The sequence below is a fragment of the Ranitomeya variabilis genome, chromosome 4, assembly GCF_051348905.1.
Source record: "Ranitomeya variabilis isolate aRanVar5 chromosome 4, aRanVar5.hap1, whole genome shotgun sequence".
Lineage (NCBI taxonomy): Eukaryota > Metazoa > Chordata > Amphibia > Anura > Dendrobatidae > Ranitomeya > Ranitomeya variabilis.
Genome location: NC_135235.1, coordinates 676,941,539 through 676,961,330, shown reverse-complemented (window position 1 = coordinate 676,961,330; position 19,792 = coordinate 676,941,539). Strand labels below are relative to the sequence as shown.

Below are 19,792 nucleotides of genomic sequence, written 5' to 3'. Positions count from 1 at the left end.
CTGTCCAGTGGATCCTGGTGAGAGTTATAATGCAGTCATGTGTTTGTTTTAGAATCTGTATATGTGAGCCTTATGCAACCTCCGTATAGCATATTGTGAAGTGAGGCATATTGTGCTCTGAATCCCCCAGTTTAGTGATAATGCTCCTTGCTCCGCATATAGATAGATGCATTTATGTATGGAGTAGGACAGTGCTAGTAGCATTCCTGTATTGTGCATTTCTGTATTATGCACCCTGTATCATTCTGTTGTTCTGTGACATGCCAGTACTGATATACTGTTATTCTTTGTAGTTTTTCCCATTATCGTCCATCGTTATCAAGTGCACATCATCTCCTCAATAAATATAGATTTAAGAATCCATACAGTCTATTTACTAGGGAAGTGGAGGAGAGTTAAGCTGTATGCTGAAATTCACACAGCATCATACATGGAGGAAGGCAGAGCACTAGCCAGATTTAATGTAAATATACACTGTAATGTAGTGTCCAAAGTGTTTATTGGAAATGTGACTGCCACCTCACTCATCTTTCAGAATACATCCATGTATACAGTAAGTGGGTGTATTCCTGAGGATAAGGGGGTGGTAGTCACAATATGCGGTACTGCAAGCACTGTACTGTAATTCACATATTCCCCAAAACAGAGCATCATGCACAGATAATATTTTTGTTTTTTATTAAAAGGTTTTCACACACTATTTGGCTCAAAATATTTTTGCCTTATTTTCCTGTCTAAAATCTAGGTGCGTCTTATAATCAGGTGCGTCTTATAAAGCGAAAAATACGGTAATTTATTCCAGTTCAATACAAAAAGTGAAACTCAAATTATATAGAGTTATTACAAACAGAATGATCTATTTCAAGTGTTTATTTCTGTTAATGTTAATAATTGTGGCTTACAGCCAATGAAAACCCAAAAGTCATCTCAGTAAATTAGAATAATTAACAAAAAACACCTGGAAAGGAAAGGCTTTCTAAACATTTAAAAAGGCCCCTCAGTCTGTTTCAGTAGGCTCCACAATCATGGGAAAGCCTGCTGACCTGACAGATATCATGAAGGCTGTCATTGACACATTCCACATGGAGTGCAAGCCACAAAAGGTCATTACTAAAGAAACTGGCTGTTCACAGAGTGCTGTATCCAAGCACATTAATGGAAAGTTGAATGGAAAGAAAAAGTATGGTAGCAAAAGGTACACAAGCAGCCGGGATAACCGCAGCCTTGAAAGGATTGTTAAGAAAAGGCCATTCAAAAATTTGGGAGAGATTCCCATGGAGTGGACTGCTTTTAGAGATATTGCTTCAAGAACCACCACTCACAGACGTATCCAGGACATGGGATACAAGTGTTGCATTCCATGTGTCAAGCCACTCATGATCATTAGACAATGCCAGAAGCATCTAGACTGTTGCTCAGTAGTCCAAGGTGTTGTTTTCAGAAAGTAAATTTTGCATTTCATTTGGAAATCAAGGACCCACAGTCTGGAGGAATAGTGGTGAGGCACACAATCCAAGCTTCTTGAGGTATAGGGTGATGTTTCCACAATCAGTAATGGTTTCGCGAGCCATGTCATCTGCTAGTGTAGGTCCACTGTGTTTTATCAAGACCAAAGTCAGCGCTGCTGTCTACCAGGAAATTTTAGATCACTTCTTGCTTCCCTCTGCCAAAAAGCTTTTTGGAAACGGATATTTCATTCAGCAGTACTTGGCACCTGTCCACACTGCCAAAAGTAGCAATACCTGGTTTAATAACAACAGTATCAGCTTGATTGGCCAGCAAACTCACCTGACCTTAACCCCATAGATAGGGTATTGTCAAGAGGAAGATGAGACACCAGACCCAACAATGCAGACGAGCTGAAGGCTGCTATCAAAGCAACCTGGGCTTCCATAACACCTTAGCAGTGCCACAGGCTGATTGCCTCCATGCCATGCCGCATTGATGCAGTAATTGATGCAAAAGGAGTCCCGACCAGATATTGAGTGCATTTGCTGAATATACATTTCAGTAGTCCAACATTTCAGATTTTAAAATCATTTTTCAAGCTGGTATTATAAAGTATTCTAATTTACGGAGATAATGACTTTTGGGTTTTCATTTTCTGTAAGCCATAATCATCAACATTAACAGAAATGAACACTTAAAATAGATCACTCTGTTTGTAATGACTCTATATAATATATGAGTTTCACTTTTTGTATTGAAGAACTGAAATAAATTAACTTTTTGATGATATTCTAATTTTGTGAGAAGCATCTGTAAGAGACCTACAGTTGAATGAGCCTTTGAGGAATGGAGACACTGATTGGAAGGGGCAAGACATAAAGTGACTGTCTTTACCGATCATAAGAACTTGTTGTATTTTGGTGCTGCTAAGTGTTTCAACACCAGACTGAGGTGGTGGGCCCTGGGTTTGATTTTGTCATTACTTACACTACCGTTCAAAAGTTTAGGGTCACTTAGAAATTTCCTTATTTTTGAAAGAAAAGCACAGTTTTTCCAATGAAGCTAACATTAAATGATTCAGAAATACACTCTATACATTGTTAATGTGGTAAATGACTATTCTAGCTGCAAACGTCTGGTTTGTAATGCAATATCTTCATAGGTGTGTAGAGGCCCATTTCCAACAACCATCACACCAGTGTTCTTATGGTACTTTGTGTTTACTAACTGTGTAAGAAGGCTAATGGATGGTTAGAATACCCTTGAAAACTCCTGTGCAAGTATGTTATCACAGCTGAAAACAGTTTGGCTGATTAGAGAACCTATAAACCTGACCTTCCTTTGAACTAGTTGTGAATCTGGAGCATTACATTTGTTGGTTCCATTAAACTCTCAAACTGGCCAGAAAAAAAGAACTTTCATGTGAAACTCGACAGTCTATTCTTGTTCTTAGAAATGAAGGCTATTCCATGCGAGAAATTGCCAAAAAAACTGAAGATTTCCTACAACAGTGTGTACTACTTCCTACAGCGGAGAGCACAAAAGGCTCTAACCAGAGTAGAAAGTGAAGTGGGAGGCCCCGCTGCACAACTGAGCAACAAGACAAGTACATTAGAGTCTGTAGTTTGAGAAATCGACGCCTCACAGGTCCTCAACTGGCAGCTTCATTAAATAGTACACGCAAAACGCCAGTGTCAAAGGCTAGAGTGAAGAGGCAACTCCAGGATGCTGGCCTTCAGGGCAGAGTGGCAAAGAAAAAGCCATGTCTGAGACTGGCTAATAAAAGGAAAAGATTAATATCAAAAGAATACAGACATTGGACAGAAGAAGATTGGAAAAAAGTGTTATGGACAGACGAATGCAAGTTTGAGGTGTTTGGATCACACAGAAGAACATTTGTGAGACACAGAACGACTGAAAAGATGCTGGAAGAGTGCCTGACGCCATCTGTCAAGCATGGTGGAGGTAATGTGATGGTCTGGAGTTGCTTTGGTGCTGGTAAAGTGGGAGATTTGTACAAGGTAAAAGGGATTTTGGATAAGGAAGGCTATCACTCCATTTTGCAATGACATACCCTGTGGACAGCGCTTGATTGGAGCCAATTTCATCCTACATAGAACAATGACCCAAAGCACACCTCCAAATTATACAAGAACTATTTAGGGAAGAAGCAGGCAGCTGGTATTCTATCTGTAATGGAGTGGCCAGCGAAGTCACCAGATCTCAACACCATTGAGCTGTTGTGGGAGCAGCTTGACCGTATGGTGCGCAAAAAGTGCCCATCAAGCCAAACTAACTTATGGGAGGGGCTTCTGGAAGCATGGGGTGAAATATCTCCAGATTAACTCCGCAAATTAACTGCAGGAATTGCTGCAAAGGGTGCATTCTTTGACGAAAGCTAAGTTTGAAGGAGAAAATTGCCCACAGCATGGGGCCCATTATTCTGTATGGACCATTATATCGGAACCCATTAGTCTGTAAAGAGCATTATATGGGGCTATTATTCTGTATTGAGCATTATATGGGGTTCATTATTCTGTTTGGAGAATTATCTGGGGCCCATTATTCTCTATAGAACATTATATGGTGCCCATTATTCTGTACTGAGCATCTTATGGGGCTCATTATTCTGTATGGAGCATTATATGCAGCACATCATTCTATATTGAGCATTATATCGGGCCCATTATATTGTATACAGCATTGTATGGAGCCCACTCTGCATGAAGCATTATATGTGGCCAATTATTCTATATGGAACATTATATGGTGCCTCTTATTTTGTATGAAGCATTATATGGTGCCCATTATTCTGTATGCAACATTATATAGGGTTCATTATTCTGTGCGGAGCATTATATGAGGCCCATTATTCTGTATGAAGCATTATATCTGGAATATTATTCTATATGGAGTATTATATGGTGCCCATTATTCTGTATGAGCATTATATAGGGACTAGTGATGAGCGAGTATACTGGTTCCCCTTGTTTTTCCAGAGCACGCTCGGGTGGTCTCCGAGTATTTGTTAGTGTTCGGAGATTTAGTTTTCATCACCGCAGCTGAATGATTTACAGCTATTAGCCAGGCTGAGTACATGTGGGGGTTGCCTGGTTGCTAGGGAATCCCATGTATTTAAGCTGTCTAGTAGCTGTAAATCATTCAGCTGCGGCGATGAAAACTAAATCTCCGAGCAGTCACAAATACTCGGAGACCACCCGAGCATGCTCGGGAAAACCTGAGCAACGAGTATACTCACTCGCTCATCACTAATTGGGACCATTACTCTGTATGGAGCATTATATGGGGTCCATTATTCTGTATAGAGCATTATATGGAGCTTATTATACTGTATGGATCATTATATTGGGTCCATTCATTATGAAGCATTATATGTGGCCCATTATTCTATATGGAGCATTATATGGGGTCCATTATTTTATATGGAGAATAACATGGGGTCCATTATTCTGTGTGTATCATTACATGGGGTCGATTATTCTGTATGGAGCATTATATGGGGTCCATTTTTCTGTATGGAGCATATGAGGCCCATTATACTGTATGGAGCATTATATGGGGCCATTATTCTGTAAGGAGCATTGTATGGGGTCCATTATTCTGTATGGAGCATTATAAGGGGCCATTATTCTGTATGGAGCAATATATGGGGCTCATTATACATTTATCAATATTTATCAATATCCTGTTTACCTCTAATACTACAGTCAATAAAACCCTGAAGCCTGTGGGACCCAAAATCTTCTGAATCCCCTCTGCTGTATGGTATTGTAGAATTTACAATAGATATCACTCATGCATTGTAAGGAGTGAGATTTTTGGCATTGTGCTATGTCTATATTTCTCTGCTGTATCTGTGACTCATGAATTGTGTTATGTGCTAAAGGGGCCCACTGAGACTCTTTTGCCAGGGGCCCACGAAAACCAGGAGCCGGCCCTGTGTGTCTGTCTGTGCATGTGTGTATTTTTATACATGTGTGTGCGTTTATGCATGTGTGTGTATGTATGTGTGTGTATGTTTTCATGCATGTGTGTGTATGTATGTGTGTGTCAGTTTGTATGTATGTGTTTATGCATGTATGTGTATATGCATGTGTGTGTATGTGTTTGTGCATTGTAAGAATCATGTCGGTCTGGTAGTCGGGGGCAGGTATATCTCGCCCAGGTATTTGTCCTATGTGAATTAGGCTGCTCAGTATCTTCAGGATAATGATGGGTTAATGAGTGCAGGAATAAAGGATGACCAGCTGAGGGTTTCCGGCGTCAGCCTGGGGCACACAGATTGCCTGTCTGTGTGAGACAAACGTGAGTGAGAGCTGTGCTCAAGGACTATGTGTTGTTAGCTGGGTGGGAGAAGCCCCCCCAGTTGTTAGATAGCAACGTATTGGTTTAGTTAGTGCCGGACAGGCTAGGATTTATTTTTATGTTTTGTTTTTTCTATGTTGCTTTCACTTTAATAAACCTGACCTAAGGTCAGCCAACTTGGAAACCTGCTGTCGCCTCAGAATTCAATGCACAAACCACGTGACCTTTGACCCCAGCAAAGGCGATCCCGGAGTGTTTTGTCACATTGTGGTGGAGAACGCGGGCAATTACGTGGCACAGGCGACAGTATGGAAGACGTGGTGAAAGCCCTAGTACAGTCCACTGCCGTACAGCAGCAGGCCACTGCCGCACAGCATGAAGCTAATCGCTTGATGGCCGCACAGCTGAAGGAGTTAATGGACATGACGGTTGCAGACCGCCAGCTTCTCCAACAGGTGGCGCAGCGCCTGATGAGAATGCCTGAGGCAGATCCGGAAGCAGAGTCCAGAAGGATCCATGTGAGTCGATACTGGCAAAAGTTGACTACAGAAGATGACGTCGAGGCATACCTGACAACGTTTGAGCGGACGGCATTGAGGGAGAAGTGGCCGAAGGCACGATGGGCCGATTTGATTGCTCCGTTTCTCTCCGGCGAGGCCCAAAAAGCTTACCATGACTTGGACCCGGAAGTCGCTCAGGACTTCGAGAAGCTGAAAGTTGAGATCCTGGCCCAGCTGGGGGTAACGACGGCTGTCCGTGCACAGAGGGTACACCAGTGGACATACCAGCAAGATAAACCGGCGCGGTCTCAGATGTTCGACCTGATCTGCTTGACAAAGAAATGGCTGCAACCCGAGGTACTGACAACACCCGAAATAATACAGCGGATTGTCTTGGACAAGTACCTGAGAGTACTACCACCAGCGCTGAAAAGATGGGTAAGCCAAGGAAATCCCACGACAGCGGATCAACTTGTGGAGTTGGTCGAGCGTTATTCCGTGGCAGAAGGACTTCCCGACGAAACCGCTAGCACCAGGTCTGTGCCTTCTCCTCGTGGAACCGGTAAGACTGTTCCAGTGACTACGGGTGAAGGAAAATTGCCAAAAACTGTGGGGGAGGAACACGGGACTGCTCGCACTCCGAGACCGAGAGTGTTGGACGGTGGTCTCAGTAAGGTCCTGTTAGGTGTTTTCGCTGCCGTGAGATGGGCCATATTTCTGCGAACTGTCCTGTTACCACTGAACCCATGCAGTACGATGTTACAGACTCTAAGAAACGCATGTCTTTGGTTACACGGCTAGTGAATGTGAATACGGGTCAAAATGATATAGCAAAACACCTGTGTGAATTATCTGTTGATGGGAAAAGTGTTGTGGCATTACTAGACTCTGGAAGTGTGGTGACTCTGGTGAAAGCTAGTCTGGTGGCACTTCCATCTGGTTCGTCTGACAAATTTTCTGTAACGTGTGTGCATGGTGACACCTGCTCGTACCTAACAGCGGTCATATCAATTTCCACTCCCTATGGGTCTGTGCAACACAAAGTGGGACTCGTTCCCGCATTGTTACAGGATGTAATCCTGGGCAGGGATTTTCCCCATTTCTGGCAATTGTGGGAGAATCAGTTGCTCCTTTTACGGTAGCTGTGAGTCTTTTCCCATGCCATCTGGAGGTCCCGAACTCCTAAAGGAGGACCCACAGGAAGACGTTGCTGGGGAGGTTATTGAAACTAACCTTCAGTTCCCCTTCTCAGTTCTGGCAGGGGAAACTGAGGAAACTCAGCGAGAGGCGGAGGCAGACAGCCATCCAGCACCTTGCCTGCCAGATTTGGGAGTCCAGTTGGATGACTTCCACAGCGAGCAAATGAAAGATCCTACCCTGATTCCGGCTAGGAAAAATGTAAAAATGATAGATGGGGTACCCGTAGAACCTGACACTAGGCTAGCGTACCCGTACATGGTTCTTGAAAATGATTTGCTCTACCAGGTAGAGAAAAAAGGAGGAGACACTGTGCAACAGTTAGTGGTACCCAAACCTTATCGGCGGAAGGTACTGGACCTGGCCCACGGACATATAATGGGGGGACATCTGGGGGTACAGAAAACCACAGAAAGGATATTGCATTGTTTTGTGTGGCCCGGAATACATAGTGATGTACGTAACTATTGTGAGTCCTGTCCAGAGTGCCAAATCTCTGCGCCTAAAACTCGGTTCTGTAGCCCTTTGGTACCCCTCCCTATCATTTGGAGTCCCTTTTGAGAGAATTGGGATGGATCTGGTTGGGCCCCTTCCCCGGTCCGCACGTGGGCACCAACATATCCTCGTCATCATGGACTATGCCACTCGTTACCCAGAAGCCATCCCTTTGCGTAACACTGCTACAAAAGCGATCGCCAAAGAGTTGGTACAAGTGTTTAGTCGGGTGGGAATTCCAAAACAGATACTCACCGACCAGGGGACTCCTTTTATGTCGAGGGTGATGAAGGAGCTCTGCAGACTCTTACAAATAGACCAGTTGCGTACGTCTGTCTATCACCCTCAAACAGATGGCCTGGTTGAGCGGTTCAACAAAACCTTAAAACAGATGCTCCGGAAGGCGATAGACAAAGATGGGAAGAACTGGGATTACTTGCTACCCTATTTGCTGTTTGCCATTAGGGAAGTTCCCCAGTCTTCCACAGGGTTTTCGCCTTTCGAACTGTTGTACGCCCGTCGTCCCCGGGGACTGTTGGACGTCGCAAAAGAAACCTGGGAAGGTCAAGTCACTCCCTTTAAAACGGTGATCGACCATGTAACACAAATGCAGGACCGTATTGCCGCTGTCATGCCCATTGTTAGGGACCATATGTTACAGGCCCAGGGAGCCCAGAGGCAAAGTTATGATAGAGGTGCTAAGGTCCGTACGTTTGCATCCGGGGATAGGGTGTTGGTCCTAATCCCTACAGTGGATAGTAAATTTCTAGCGAAATGGCAGGGCCCCTTTGAGGTCAAGGAAAGAGTTGGGGAAGTGAACTATAAAGTGTACCAGCCCGGTAAGAGAAAACCAGAACAGATTTATCATGTGAATCTGATAAAACCCTGGAAAGACCGCTCTGCCTTAACGGCGGATCTGCCCCGTCCGGTTTGCGCACCTACCGTACCGGAGGTGCAGATTGCCGAGACTCTCTCGGAACAACAAAAGTCTGAGGTTAAGCAGTTTTTGTTACAGAACCGACAGTTTTTCTCAGAAAAACCTGGCCGGACTAAGTTGGTGAAACATGAGATTGTTACAGAGCCTGGTGTCACAGTTCATGTGAAGCCATACCGGATTCCGGAAGCACGCCGTGAAGCCGTCTCCCGGGAGGTGGTGGCAATGTTGGACTTAGGAGTCATTGAGAAGTCACACAGCGCCTGGTCCAGTCCAATCGTGTTGATACCAAAGCCGGATGGCTCCATACGGTTTTGTAATGACTTTAGGAAACTGAATGCGGTTTCTAAATTTGATGCGTACCCTATGCCTCGGGTCGATGACTTGATCGACCGGCTGGGTAAAGCCCGATACATTACGACCCTGGATCTAACAAAGGGGTACTGGCAGATCCCTCTGGCCGAGGCGGCCAGAGAGAAGACGGCATTTGCTACACCGGAAGGTCTGTTCCAGTATGTCTACATGCCGTTTGGACTTCACGGAGCTCCAGCAACGTTCCAGAGGTTGATGGATCGAGTCTTGAGGCCCCACAGGCAGTACGCTTCGGCCTACCTGGATGACATCGTAATTTACAGCTTGGACTGGGAAACTCACCTCCGGAAGGTACAGGCGGTGATTGATGACCTGCGAGACGCAGGCTTAACGGCAAACCCCAAGAAATGTCACATCGGGCTTGAAGAAGCCCGATACTTGGGTTACGTGATTGGCAGAGGAGTGGTTAAACCACAGATCGACAAAATACAGGCCATTCAGGGCTGGCCGCAACCAGTGAACAAGAAACAGGTACAAGCTTTCCTGGGGATCGCCGGCTATTATCGCCGGTTCATACCCAATTTTGCAGCCATGGCTACCCCCTTGACGGATCTTACCAAAGGGAAGGGTTCCGTCATGGTAAAATGGACCTCAGCGGCTGGAGAGGCCTTCCACAGCCTGAAACGAGCTTTGTGCTCTCAGCCCGTACTAGTGACTCCTGATTTCAGCAGCGAGTTTGTGGTCCAAACTGATGCTTCTGATACTGGGGTCGGAGCTGTACTTTCCCAGGTGAGGGGCGGAGTCGAACACCCGGTCCTCTACCTCAGCCGGAAACTGAATGTACATGAGCAGAGGTATGCCGTGGTTGAAAAAGAGTGCCTAGCCATTAAATGGGTTCTCGACTTCCTCAAGTATTACCTGACAGGTAGGAAGTTTAAGCTGGTCATGGACCATGCCCCTCTCAAGTGGATGCACCTCCACAAAGACCGTAATAGTCGGGTAACCCGGTGGTTCCTTGCCCTGCAGGCTTACTCTTTCACGGTGGAGCACCGCCCCGGGGTGCAGATGGGGAACGCTGATGCCCTGTCCCGAGTGCACTGTTTCGAGAGTGTTCTTGCTCGACCCGAGTGGTCTGAGCAGGGGAGGAGAATATGTAAGAATCATGTCGGTCTGGTAGTCGGGGGCAGGTATATCTCGCCCAGGTATTTGTCCTATGTGAATTAGGCTGCTCAGTATCTTCAGGATAATGATGGGTTAATGAGTGCAGGAATAAAGGATGACCAGCTGAGGGTTTCCGGCGTCAGCCTGGGGCACACAGATTGCCTGTCTGTGTGAGACAAACGTGAGTGAGAGCTGTGCTCAAGGACTATGTGTTGTTAGCTGGGTGGGAGAAGCCCCCCCAGTTGTTAGATAGCAACGTATTGGTTTAGTTAGTGCCGGACAGGCTAGGATTTTTTATGTTTTGTTTTTTCTATGTTGCTTTCACTTTAATAAACCTGACCTAAGGTCAGCCAACTTGGAAACCTGCTGTCGCCTCAGAATTCAATGCACAAACCACGTGACCTTTGACCCCAGCAAAGGCGATCCCGGAGTGTTTTGTCACAGCATGTATGTGTATGTATGCATCTGTGTGTATGAAAGTGTTTATGAATGTGTGCATTTGCATATGTGTGTATTTGTAACGGGCTGGGTGGTGGAATCACTGTGCTGTGGAGCAAGGAAAGCCTGGAGGGGCGCAACTAGGTATCTCACCAAATCCTATTTTGGATACACGGTGGCTGACATTACCGTGATCCGAGGAGGGTCCAAGGAGGTGGACCAGGTGCTTCTCCAGGACTGACAATGGATAGATGGTAGCTGATGGTCAAAAGGACTGAAGGAACCACGGCTTCAGACTGGAACGGCTGACATAGATGAGCACTGGCACAGCTGATAACAGGCAAGTATACAGGGACCTAAGAACTAACAAGAATGTTTTAGGAATCAAACTTACAATCTTGCACAAGCACCTCCATGCTACAGGAGGTGCATTAAATAGTAAGTGTCCTCCAGCAATTGGCGGGGGACATTTTAGGAGGACGCACATGGCCCCTTTAAGAGAGGGGAAGTGTGTGTACCCTTATGTACAGTGACCTGCGCATGGTGCGATCACCCCAGACAGCTGCAGACCTAGAAGGAGGAAACAGAGCAGGACAGGAGCCACGGCAGTGAGTATGCTGGTGTATCTGCCTCCTGCCCCTCTCCTCCAGCTGTCACCAGCATACTCACCGCCGTGGCTTCGGTCCTTCTCTGTTTCCTCCATCCAGGTCTGCAGTTGCCCAGTATCGTTTGATGCACAAAAAAACTTTTCCCTTTTATTAAAGATGTTCTTCGTGATGGCCAAATATTGTGATGGATTCTACTCCATTCTAACATAATATTTAGTGTTTCTTAATATCCTTAACGATTCCATTATATATGATGATTTATTCAATAAAACTAGTCCTCCACCTTTGTCAGCATTGCATATGACACTTTCCTAGGGCTATTCCTAGGTTCTCAGTGTCCTGTGTTGCTGTATCCATAATCGGAATTGTGGCTATTTTTTCACTTCATGACTTACATGAGTCTAAATGCTCAGTGTGAAAAACAAGATAATCTTGTAGTTATGAAACCATTCATTGGCTAACAAAAGTAAAATAAATTGTTACAAAGCAAGCTTGCGAGACTTCTTAGGTCCCTTCCTCCTTCCTATACTAGTAATGGACATGAGTCTATCACTGGTAGAATTGTTCTATCAAAATCATCACAATCTTCAATGTGCACAGTAAAAACAGAAGAGTTAGCTAAATCATCCTCAGATTCTGAGGAGTAGATGTGTAAAAAGAAAAGTAAATAGGCACACGGAAGTGAAAGTGCAGGAACAGACCAATCAGTGGTCGATCCAGTACGAGTGGCCAAGCGCAGACCTGGAGCGTGTTGGCTCTTTAGCGAGGGTCACTGTAGATGTTATGGCTTATCTATATATATAATTGCCTAAGGGTTTTTCCGTCTGTCTGTCTGTCTTTCTGTGTCTGTCCTGGAAATCCCGCGCCTCTGATTGGTCGAGGCCGCCAGGCCTCGACCAATCAGCGACGGGCACAGTGTCGACGTAGATGTCATAATGGTTGCCATGGCGACGATGATGTCATAAAGGTTGCCTCGACCAATCGGCGACGGGCACAGTCTGCCGCGAATCACATACTACGGGGACATGCATATTCTAGAATACCCGATGCATTAGAATCGGGCCACAGTCTAGTGTAAATATAAACATGAATGCCCGGTCTGTGGCAGACAACACCCAGTGGACCACTGTAACAAGTCAGGAACAGCAACCAACATTCCAGTGGGGACACCTGTAGGTACACATGTAGGGAATAAACCCAGAGAGTGTGGTCACTATGTCCCCATGGCTAGACCAGTACCCCAATAAAGAGGCAACCACCCACATATATTTTATCGTTTGTTTGTTTTTCATACCTTTTTATTATTCCACCGATCCTTCCCTCTTAAAATTTTTTACATGAGCCACTGAGAACTAAACCATAATTAGAGAAAAAAATTGAAGTTCTTGTTGGGTCTTTTTTTCTCCTCCTTTCCCGAACATGAGAGTTTGCCCATTGGATATTGTTCCTAAAAAAGAGCAAGAGAAATTTCTCACCACCTTTCTCACCCCAAGGGTGAACATTGATATCTCCAAGGAAGATGCATCGTTTTCTTTTGCCTTTTTTGAAAGGGCCGTTTCCTTAATCCGCGAGTAGCACAAGGAGCACCTCTAGAGAAGTCTGAAATTGATTCAGCCTTTCCCTTTCTTCCGGTACATCCCGACTGCTATCATCTGTTGGGTGCTATTTATGGATCCAAGTGTTATGTGGCCAGATGGCTTACAACACGATATGCTCATTGCAAGAGCCTCACTTCTTGGAATCATTTCCTTTAGTAATAGTGGTAGAACTTTGGGGTTCTGAGTTTAAGAACAAAAATGTGTGCTAGAACGATTGTTTTTTTTTTACATTTTTTGATTCAAGTTATTACCAGGGTAGGACTGGCCATCGCCAGAAGGGCCGGTGCCAGTAGTGGGCCGCTGCGCGCAGATTCACCCCCCCACCAGCGCCACCGCCGCATTCAACTACAGTTGAATGCAATGATGGAGGAGTGTCTGCTGACGCTCCCTCTCCCATCATTCCCCGCTCTGCCTCTGACACTGTGGGTGCGCGCACACTCACTGTGTCCCAGGCAGTGCAGCGGCAGCCACCAAGACAGGAGCAGGGAGCAACGTGGGCACGAGGAGAGGAGTGTGTTTTTGTTGTTTTTTACTGGACTGTGGGGCCATTCTTGGGGGGGGGAGGAGAGATGCAGGCTGTGCTGTATACTACTATGTGGGCTGTGCTATATACTACTGTGTGGGCTGTGCTGTATACTACTATGTGGGCTGTGCTATATACTACTGTGTGGGCAGTGCTATATACTACGGTGTGGGCTGTGCTATATACTGTGTGGGCTGTGCTGTATATTACTATGTGGGCTGTGCTATATACTACGGTGTGGGCTGTGCTATATACTACTATGTGGGCTGTGCTGTATACTACTGTGTGGGCTGTGCTGTATACTACTATGTGGGCTGTGCTGTATACTACTATGTGGGCTGTGCTGTATACTACTATGTGGGCTGTGCTGTATACTACTGTGTGGACTGTGCTGTATACTACTGTGTGGGCTGTGCTATATACTACTGTGTGGACTGTGCTATATACTACTGTGTGGGCTGTGCTGTATACTACTGTGTGGGCTGTGCTATATACTACTGTGTGGGCTGTGCTATATACTACTGTGTGGCCTGTGCTGTATATTACTATGTGGGCTGTGCTATATACTATGTGGGCTGTGCTATATACTACTGTGTGGGCTGTGCTATATACTACTGTGTGGGCTGTGCTGTATACTATGTGGGCTGTGCTATATACTACTGTGTGGGCTGTGCTGTATACTACTGTGTGGGCTGTGCTATATACTACTGTGGACTGCTGTATACTACTGTGTGGGCTGTGCTGTATACTATGTGGGCTGTGCTATATACTACTGTGTGGGCAGTGCTATATACTACTGTGTGGGCTGTGCTATATACTACTGTGTGGGCTGTGCTGTATATTACTATGTGGGCTGTGCTATATACTACTGTGTGGGCTGTGCTATATACTACTGTGTGGGCTGTGCTATATAATACTATGTGGGCTGTGCTGTATACTACTGTGTGGGCTGTGCTGTATACTACTATGTGGGCTGTGCTGTATACTACTATGTGGGCTGTGCTATATACTACTGTGTGGGCTGTGCTGTATACTACTGTGTGGGCTGTGCTATATACTACTGTGTGGACTGTGCTGTATACTACTGTGTGGGCAGTGCAGTATACTACTGTGTGGGCAGTGCTGTATACTACTGTGTGGGCAGTGCTGTATACTACTGTCTGGGCAGTGCTGTATACTACTGTGTGATAAAACAAACCCAAGAAGAAAAATAACCATCTACTGTCCCTCCACATGCTCACAACCCCAGTGGGGGAGCCTAAAAAATGGGGGACGCAAATAATTGAAAAAGGACACTCCTGCTACAAAGAGAACCAGAAAAAATTGGAGTGCATGTCCATAAATTGTATCAAATTTTATTAAGTTACATAGATAACATAACACATGTATCACAACACTTAAAAGACATATATAGAAGATATCAGACAAGTTAGGTAGCACAGACCAAACTAACGGTGCTGTCCATCACCGACGCCATATATACAGCAATCAAATGCAAAATGCAGGAAATAAATAAGATGGGCTCAGAGTCAAGGAGAAAGTAGGGTCGTATAAGGAAACACAGTATAGCCCTGTACACAGGCTAATACCTCAATAACTATATGTTCACACCCATCCCCGTGCTCTTACCACAATACTGGCGTCAGACCTGGACAGCACCGTTGCACATATATTGATAGCATAAGGGTATGTATCCACGTTCAGGATTGCTTCAGGATTTGGTCAGGATTTTATGCAGGTAAAATCCTGACCAAATCTGCACCTGAGGTCACTGGCAGGTCACCGGCGTTGTCCTTGAGTTTTTTCTGCAATGTAAGAACATGCTGCGTTCTTAAAAGACGCGACGCATGTGAGTTTTCTCGGGTGTGCCGCATGCGTCTTTTACTGCATAGTGGAGACAGGATTTCATGAAATCCCCTCCACTATGCTGTAACATCTGGACGCTGCGTTTTTTATGCATGCTGCTCAATGCTGCGTCAAAAAGGCAGCATTTCCTGAACGTGGACACATACCCTAAGATGGAGTCAGATGAACCCGCCTACACAAAACATGATAAAGTTATTACTACAGGACTGTATGAGAAAGGGAAGTATTCTACAAGAAATGCTGGGGCCACAAATGAGAGAATCCGGACCCCGTGGCAGGATAATTCGGGCCCCCAGCGTGTTAAGGCCAGATGGACTCTTTGTCCCTGGAGCTTCTCTCTACTCAGTATAATGAGACTCTGATCTTCGTCATATAAGGAGGGATGGAGTAAAATAGGGACTGATGAATATGAGACCTTGTCTGATCTCTGTGTCCTGTGTAAGAACTATGGAGATAGCGCTATTTTTCTGAATAATGGGGCATGACGCTGGGGCCCAAATATTTCTGCACAAGGGTCTCTGGAAAGATAATCTCATCCCAGCATTCTGGATTGGAGGAAAGAAGGGAAAAAGAAGAGAAAAACAGATTGGGGATATTTTATTATAATTTCCCTTAAAATAACTGTTTAAAGAAGGGGTTTTCATTCCCCCTCATTTTGTGCAGTTAAAGTATATAAAATAATAGGAATTGCGTTCAAAGACCTTGTGTGGAGAGGTAAAGAGCCGAGCCTAAAGAGTCCTCATCTCCTAAAGAGGGAGGATTGGCAACTCAGAATGTCATTACATATTTTCTGATTCCGAGTTAGGAAGAAGAGGGAGGATAAAATTTTGGGATTTGTTTTGGGGTGGAGGAAACGGTTGCAATATTTGTCCATATGGTGTATATATGAATATATACACATGTGAAATATTGACTGCACATTGAATATTGATTATTGGATTAAAGATATTCATAACTGCCTATATTTCTAATTCTAATATACTGTATTTTTCAGACCATAAGACGCATCCAGGTCTAGGCAGCAGAAATAATGAAAAAACATTTTTCCTACTAATTAAATCTTCCCTAATGGTGTAAAGTGGAGGGGTGAATATCACTAATTGTAATGAACCAGAGTAGAATATGGAAGTAATAAATCTATTGTTAGTGTTTTTTGCACCATGTATTTTATTCACATGTAGCTTCACTGCTCGAACATTAACCCCTTCACACCATAGTCATATTCTATTTTTCATATTGCTTCTCCACCGCATAAGCAATCTGATGAGCAACAGTAAATGATTTATGTGCAAAATATTTCCCACATTATGAGCATGAAAAAGGCTCCTCCCCTGTGTGTCTTCTCTGGTGTGAAACAAGAGTTGATTTATCTGCAAAACATTTCCCACATTCTGAACATGAAAAAGGCTTCTCCCCTGTGTGAGTTCTCTGGTGTTTAACCAAATTTGATTTATCTGAAAAACATTTCCCACATTCTGAACATGAAAAAGGCTTCTCCTTTCTATGAGTTCTCTTGTGTGTACGAAGACATGATTTATGTGCAAAACATTTCCCACATTCTGAACATGAAAAAGGCTTCTCCCCTGTGTGAGTTCTCTGGTGTGAAACAAGAGATGATTTATCTGCAAAACATTTTCCACATTCTGAACAGGAAAAAGGCTTTGCCCCTGTGTGAGTTCTCTGGTGTGAAAAAAGAGATGATTTGTCTGCAAAACATTTCTCACATTCTGAACATGAAAAAGGCTTCTCACCTGTGTGAGTTCTCTGATGACTAAGTAGTATCGATTTTTGGTTAAAACATTTCCCACATTCTGAACATGAAAAAGGCTTTTCTCCTGTGTGAGTTCTCTGGTGTATAATCAAATCTGATTTTTGGTTAAAACATTTCCCACATTCTGAACATAAATGTGGCTTCTCTCCCGTGTGAGTTCTCTTATGCTTAATAAAAACTGATTTATCTGCAAAAGATTTCCCACATTCTGAACATAAATATGGCTTCTCTCCTGTGTGAGTTCTCTGATGTAAAACCAAATCTGATTTTTGGTTAAAACATTTCCCACATTCTGAACATGAATATGGTTTCTCCCCTGTGTGAGTTCTCTGGTGTTTAACAAGAAATGATTTATCTGCAAAACATTTCCCACATTCTGAACATGAAAAAGGCTTCTTCTCTGTGTGAGTTCTTTGGTGTGAAACCAAATTTGATTTCTGGCTAAAACATTTGCCACATTCTGAACATAAAAAAGGTTTCTCCCCTGTGTGGATTCTCTGATGACTAACAAGAGTTGATTTCTTGTTAAAACATTTCCCACATTCTAAACATGAAAAAGGCTTCTCTGTGTGAGTCCTCTGGTGTGTAACCAAATCGGATTTCTGGTTAAAAAAATTCCCACGTTCTGAACATGAAAATGGCTTCTCCCCTGTGTGAATTCTTTCATGCCTAACAAGATCTGATTTCTGGTTAAAACATTTCCCACACTTGGAACAAGAAAATCTATTCTCTGCTATGTGAATTTTTTTATGTTTAAGAAAAGACATTTCAAGGGGAAAACTATTTCTGTATTCTGAACGTGAAGCTGGCTTCTTTGGTTTAATAGCAGTTTGTTTTTTAATGTTTATTTTGTGACTTTGATTTTCCTTAGTAATTGATAATGAATCAGAAGACAGGACCTGTTTCCAAGGATCAGATGACAAATCTTTGATGTGAAGGGATGATGATATATCTGGAGTAATGTCATTCCCTTCAGTTGTATCCTGTGGGATCTCAAGATCATCTGATTTAAAAATTGAAGATGTCAGCTGTCGCTCTGATCTCCTTGTACAGTCATCTGCCAAGAATAAAACCAAATTTTTTTAATAAAATATCCATGCATTTATTTTTGAAGATTTCTACTCACAATGGAATTAGAAATGGCAAGTTATGTAGAAAAATTGAATTATTCACAATAACCATACCAGATCACAGTCTAAGGCTACGTTCACATTTGCGGTCGGGCGCCGCAGCGTCGCCGCATGCGTCATGCGCCCCTATATTTAACATGGGGGCGCATGGACATGCGTCGCACTTGCGTTTTGCGCCGCAAGCGTCCCTGCGGCGCCCGCGTTCGGGCGCAGAGGACGCAGCAAGTTGCATTTTTGCTGCGTCCAAAATCAATGAAAAAAAGGACGCATGCGGCGCAAAACGCAGCGTTGTGCATGCGTTTTGCTGCGTTTTTGTTTGCGTTGTGCGTTGCGGCGCTGACGCTGCGGCGCACAACGCAAATGTGAACGTAGCCTAAGAGAAAACATTATAGGATGAAGCAACAGAGCCTCTCAAATATTGTATTACAAAGCCACCAAAAAATTGTTATGTAGGTGAAAATGATACCAATAAAAACCTCTATCCCACTAAAAACAAACCCACACTCAGATCCATCATCTGTCAATGGAAAAAAAACAAAGGTTTCTACATTATTAGTGGCTCAAAGGCTCTTGAAAAACAAAATGGCTTCCATAAACCAATCTAGCAATATCTGCTCTCCCAAAGTCAAATCTCCCCTCGATTCTGAGCCTTGCTGTGTGCCTAAACCACATTTAGCATCTATGTATTTGGCGTTGCAGTAGTGAATATATGCATACAAAACCAATATAAATGTGTTTTGTATCCACTCGAAAACAATACCTATAAATGTGATACATAACTACGAGATATATAAACTATAATTTATTGAATAATAAAAACTACATAATACATGATAGAACATGGATACAAGGGAAGACAAAATTGAACTAGAAAAAATGCGGGATGGTACAGGGTGCATATAATGTTAGTATACAATAACCGTAACTCCAAAACTAATTAATCCACATATGACAAAGCATATGTCAATCAACAAGTATATTGTAAATAAGTTAAATAAGATTATATATATATATATATATATATATATATATATATATATATATATATATATATATATATATATATATATATATATATATATATATATATATATATATATATATATACACATACATACATACATACATACATACATACCCTGGAAGTATATGGAATGAAACAATTCCTACATCAAGCACACACATTAAAAATATCCTCAAAATAATAAATCAAAATAAATAGCACAAAATATAAAGATAATTACACTATGCTAAAGACTCATAGTGATGGTAAAGTTATAAGTGCGACAGTGTATCCAAACAAAGTGTCAATGTGAACTTGCCCGACGCGCGTTTCGCCTGAGCTTTGACGAGGGAGTGAAGTAACGGAGATGTGAGATGATATTTATCTAATAAGTGACCAATCAGAAGTCTCAGCCATGATCGCAGATTAAGTACAGCCGCAACTGCACATATATCGCACCATGCATGGTATGACTAGCGCC

General features: G+C 43.5%; 2 protein-coding genes across 3 annotated transcripts in view; both read right to left on the bottom strand.

The window, feature by feature from the left end:
* The window catches only part of LOC143766323 (oocyte zinc finger protein XlCOF8.4-like), an 80,410-nt gene that overhangs the window by 28,177 nt on the left and 32,441 nt on the right, over positions 1–19,792 (bottom strand). The window lies entirely within an intron of this gene.
* Positions 14,882–19,792, bottom strand: part of LOC143766315 (uncharacterized) — a 337,847-nt gene continuing 332,936 nt past the window's right edge. The window contains exon 7 of one of the 2 annotated variants that reach the window (XM_077253900.1): positions 14,882–18,235. In XM_077253900.1, the coding sequence (XP_077110015.1) occupies positions 16,713–18,235 (1,523 nt within the window). In that variant the 3' untranslated portion in view covers positions 14,882–16,712. The remainder of the gene's footprint in view (positions 18,236–19,792) is intronic. The other variant, XM_077253899.1, reaches the window with a different exon arrangement.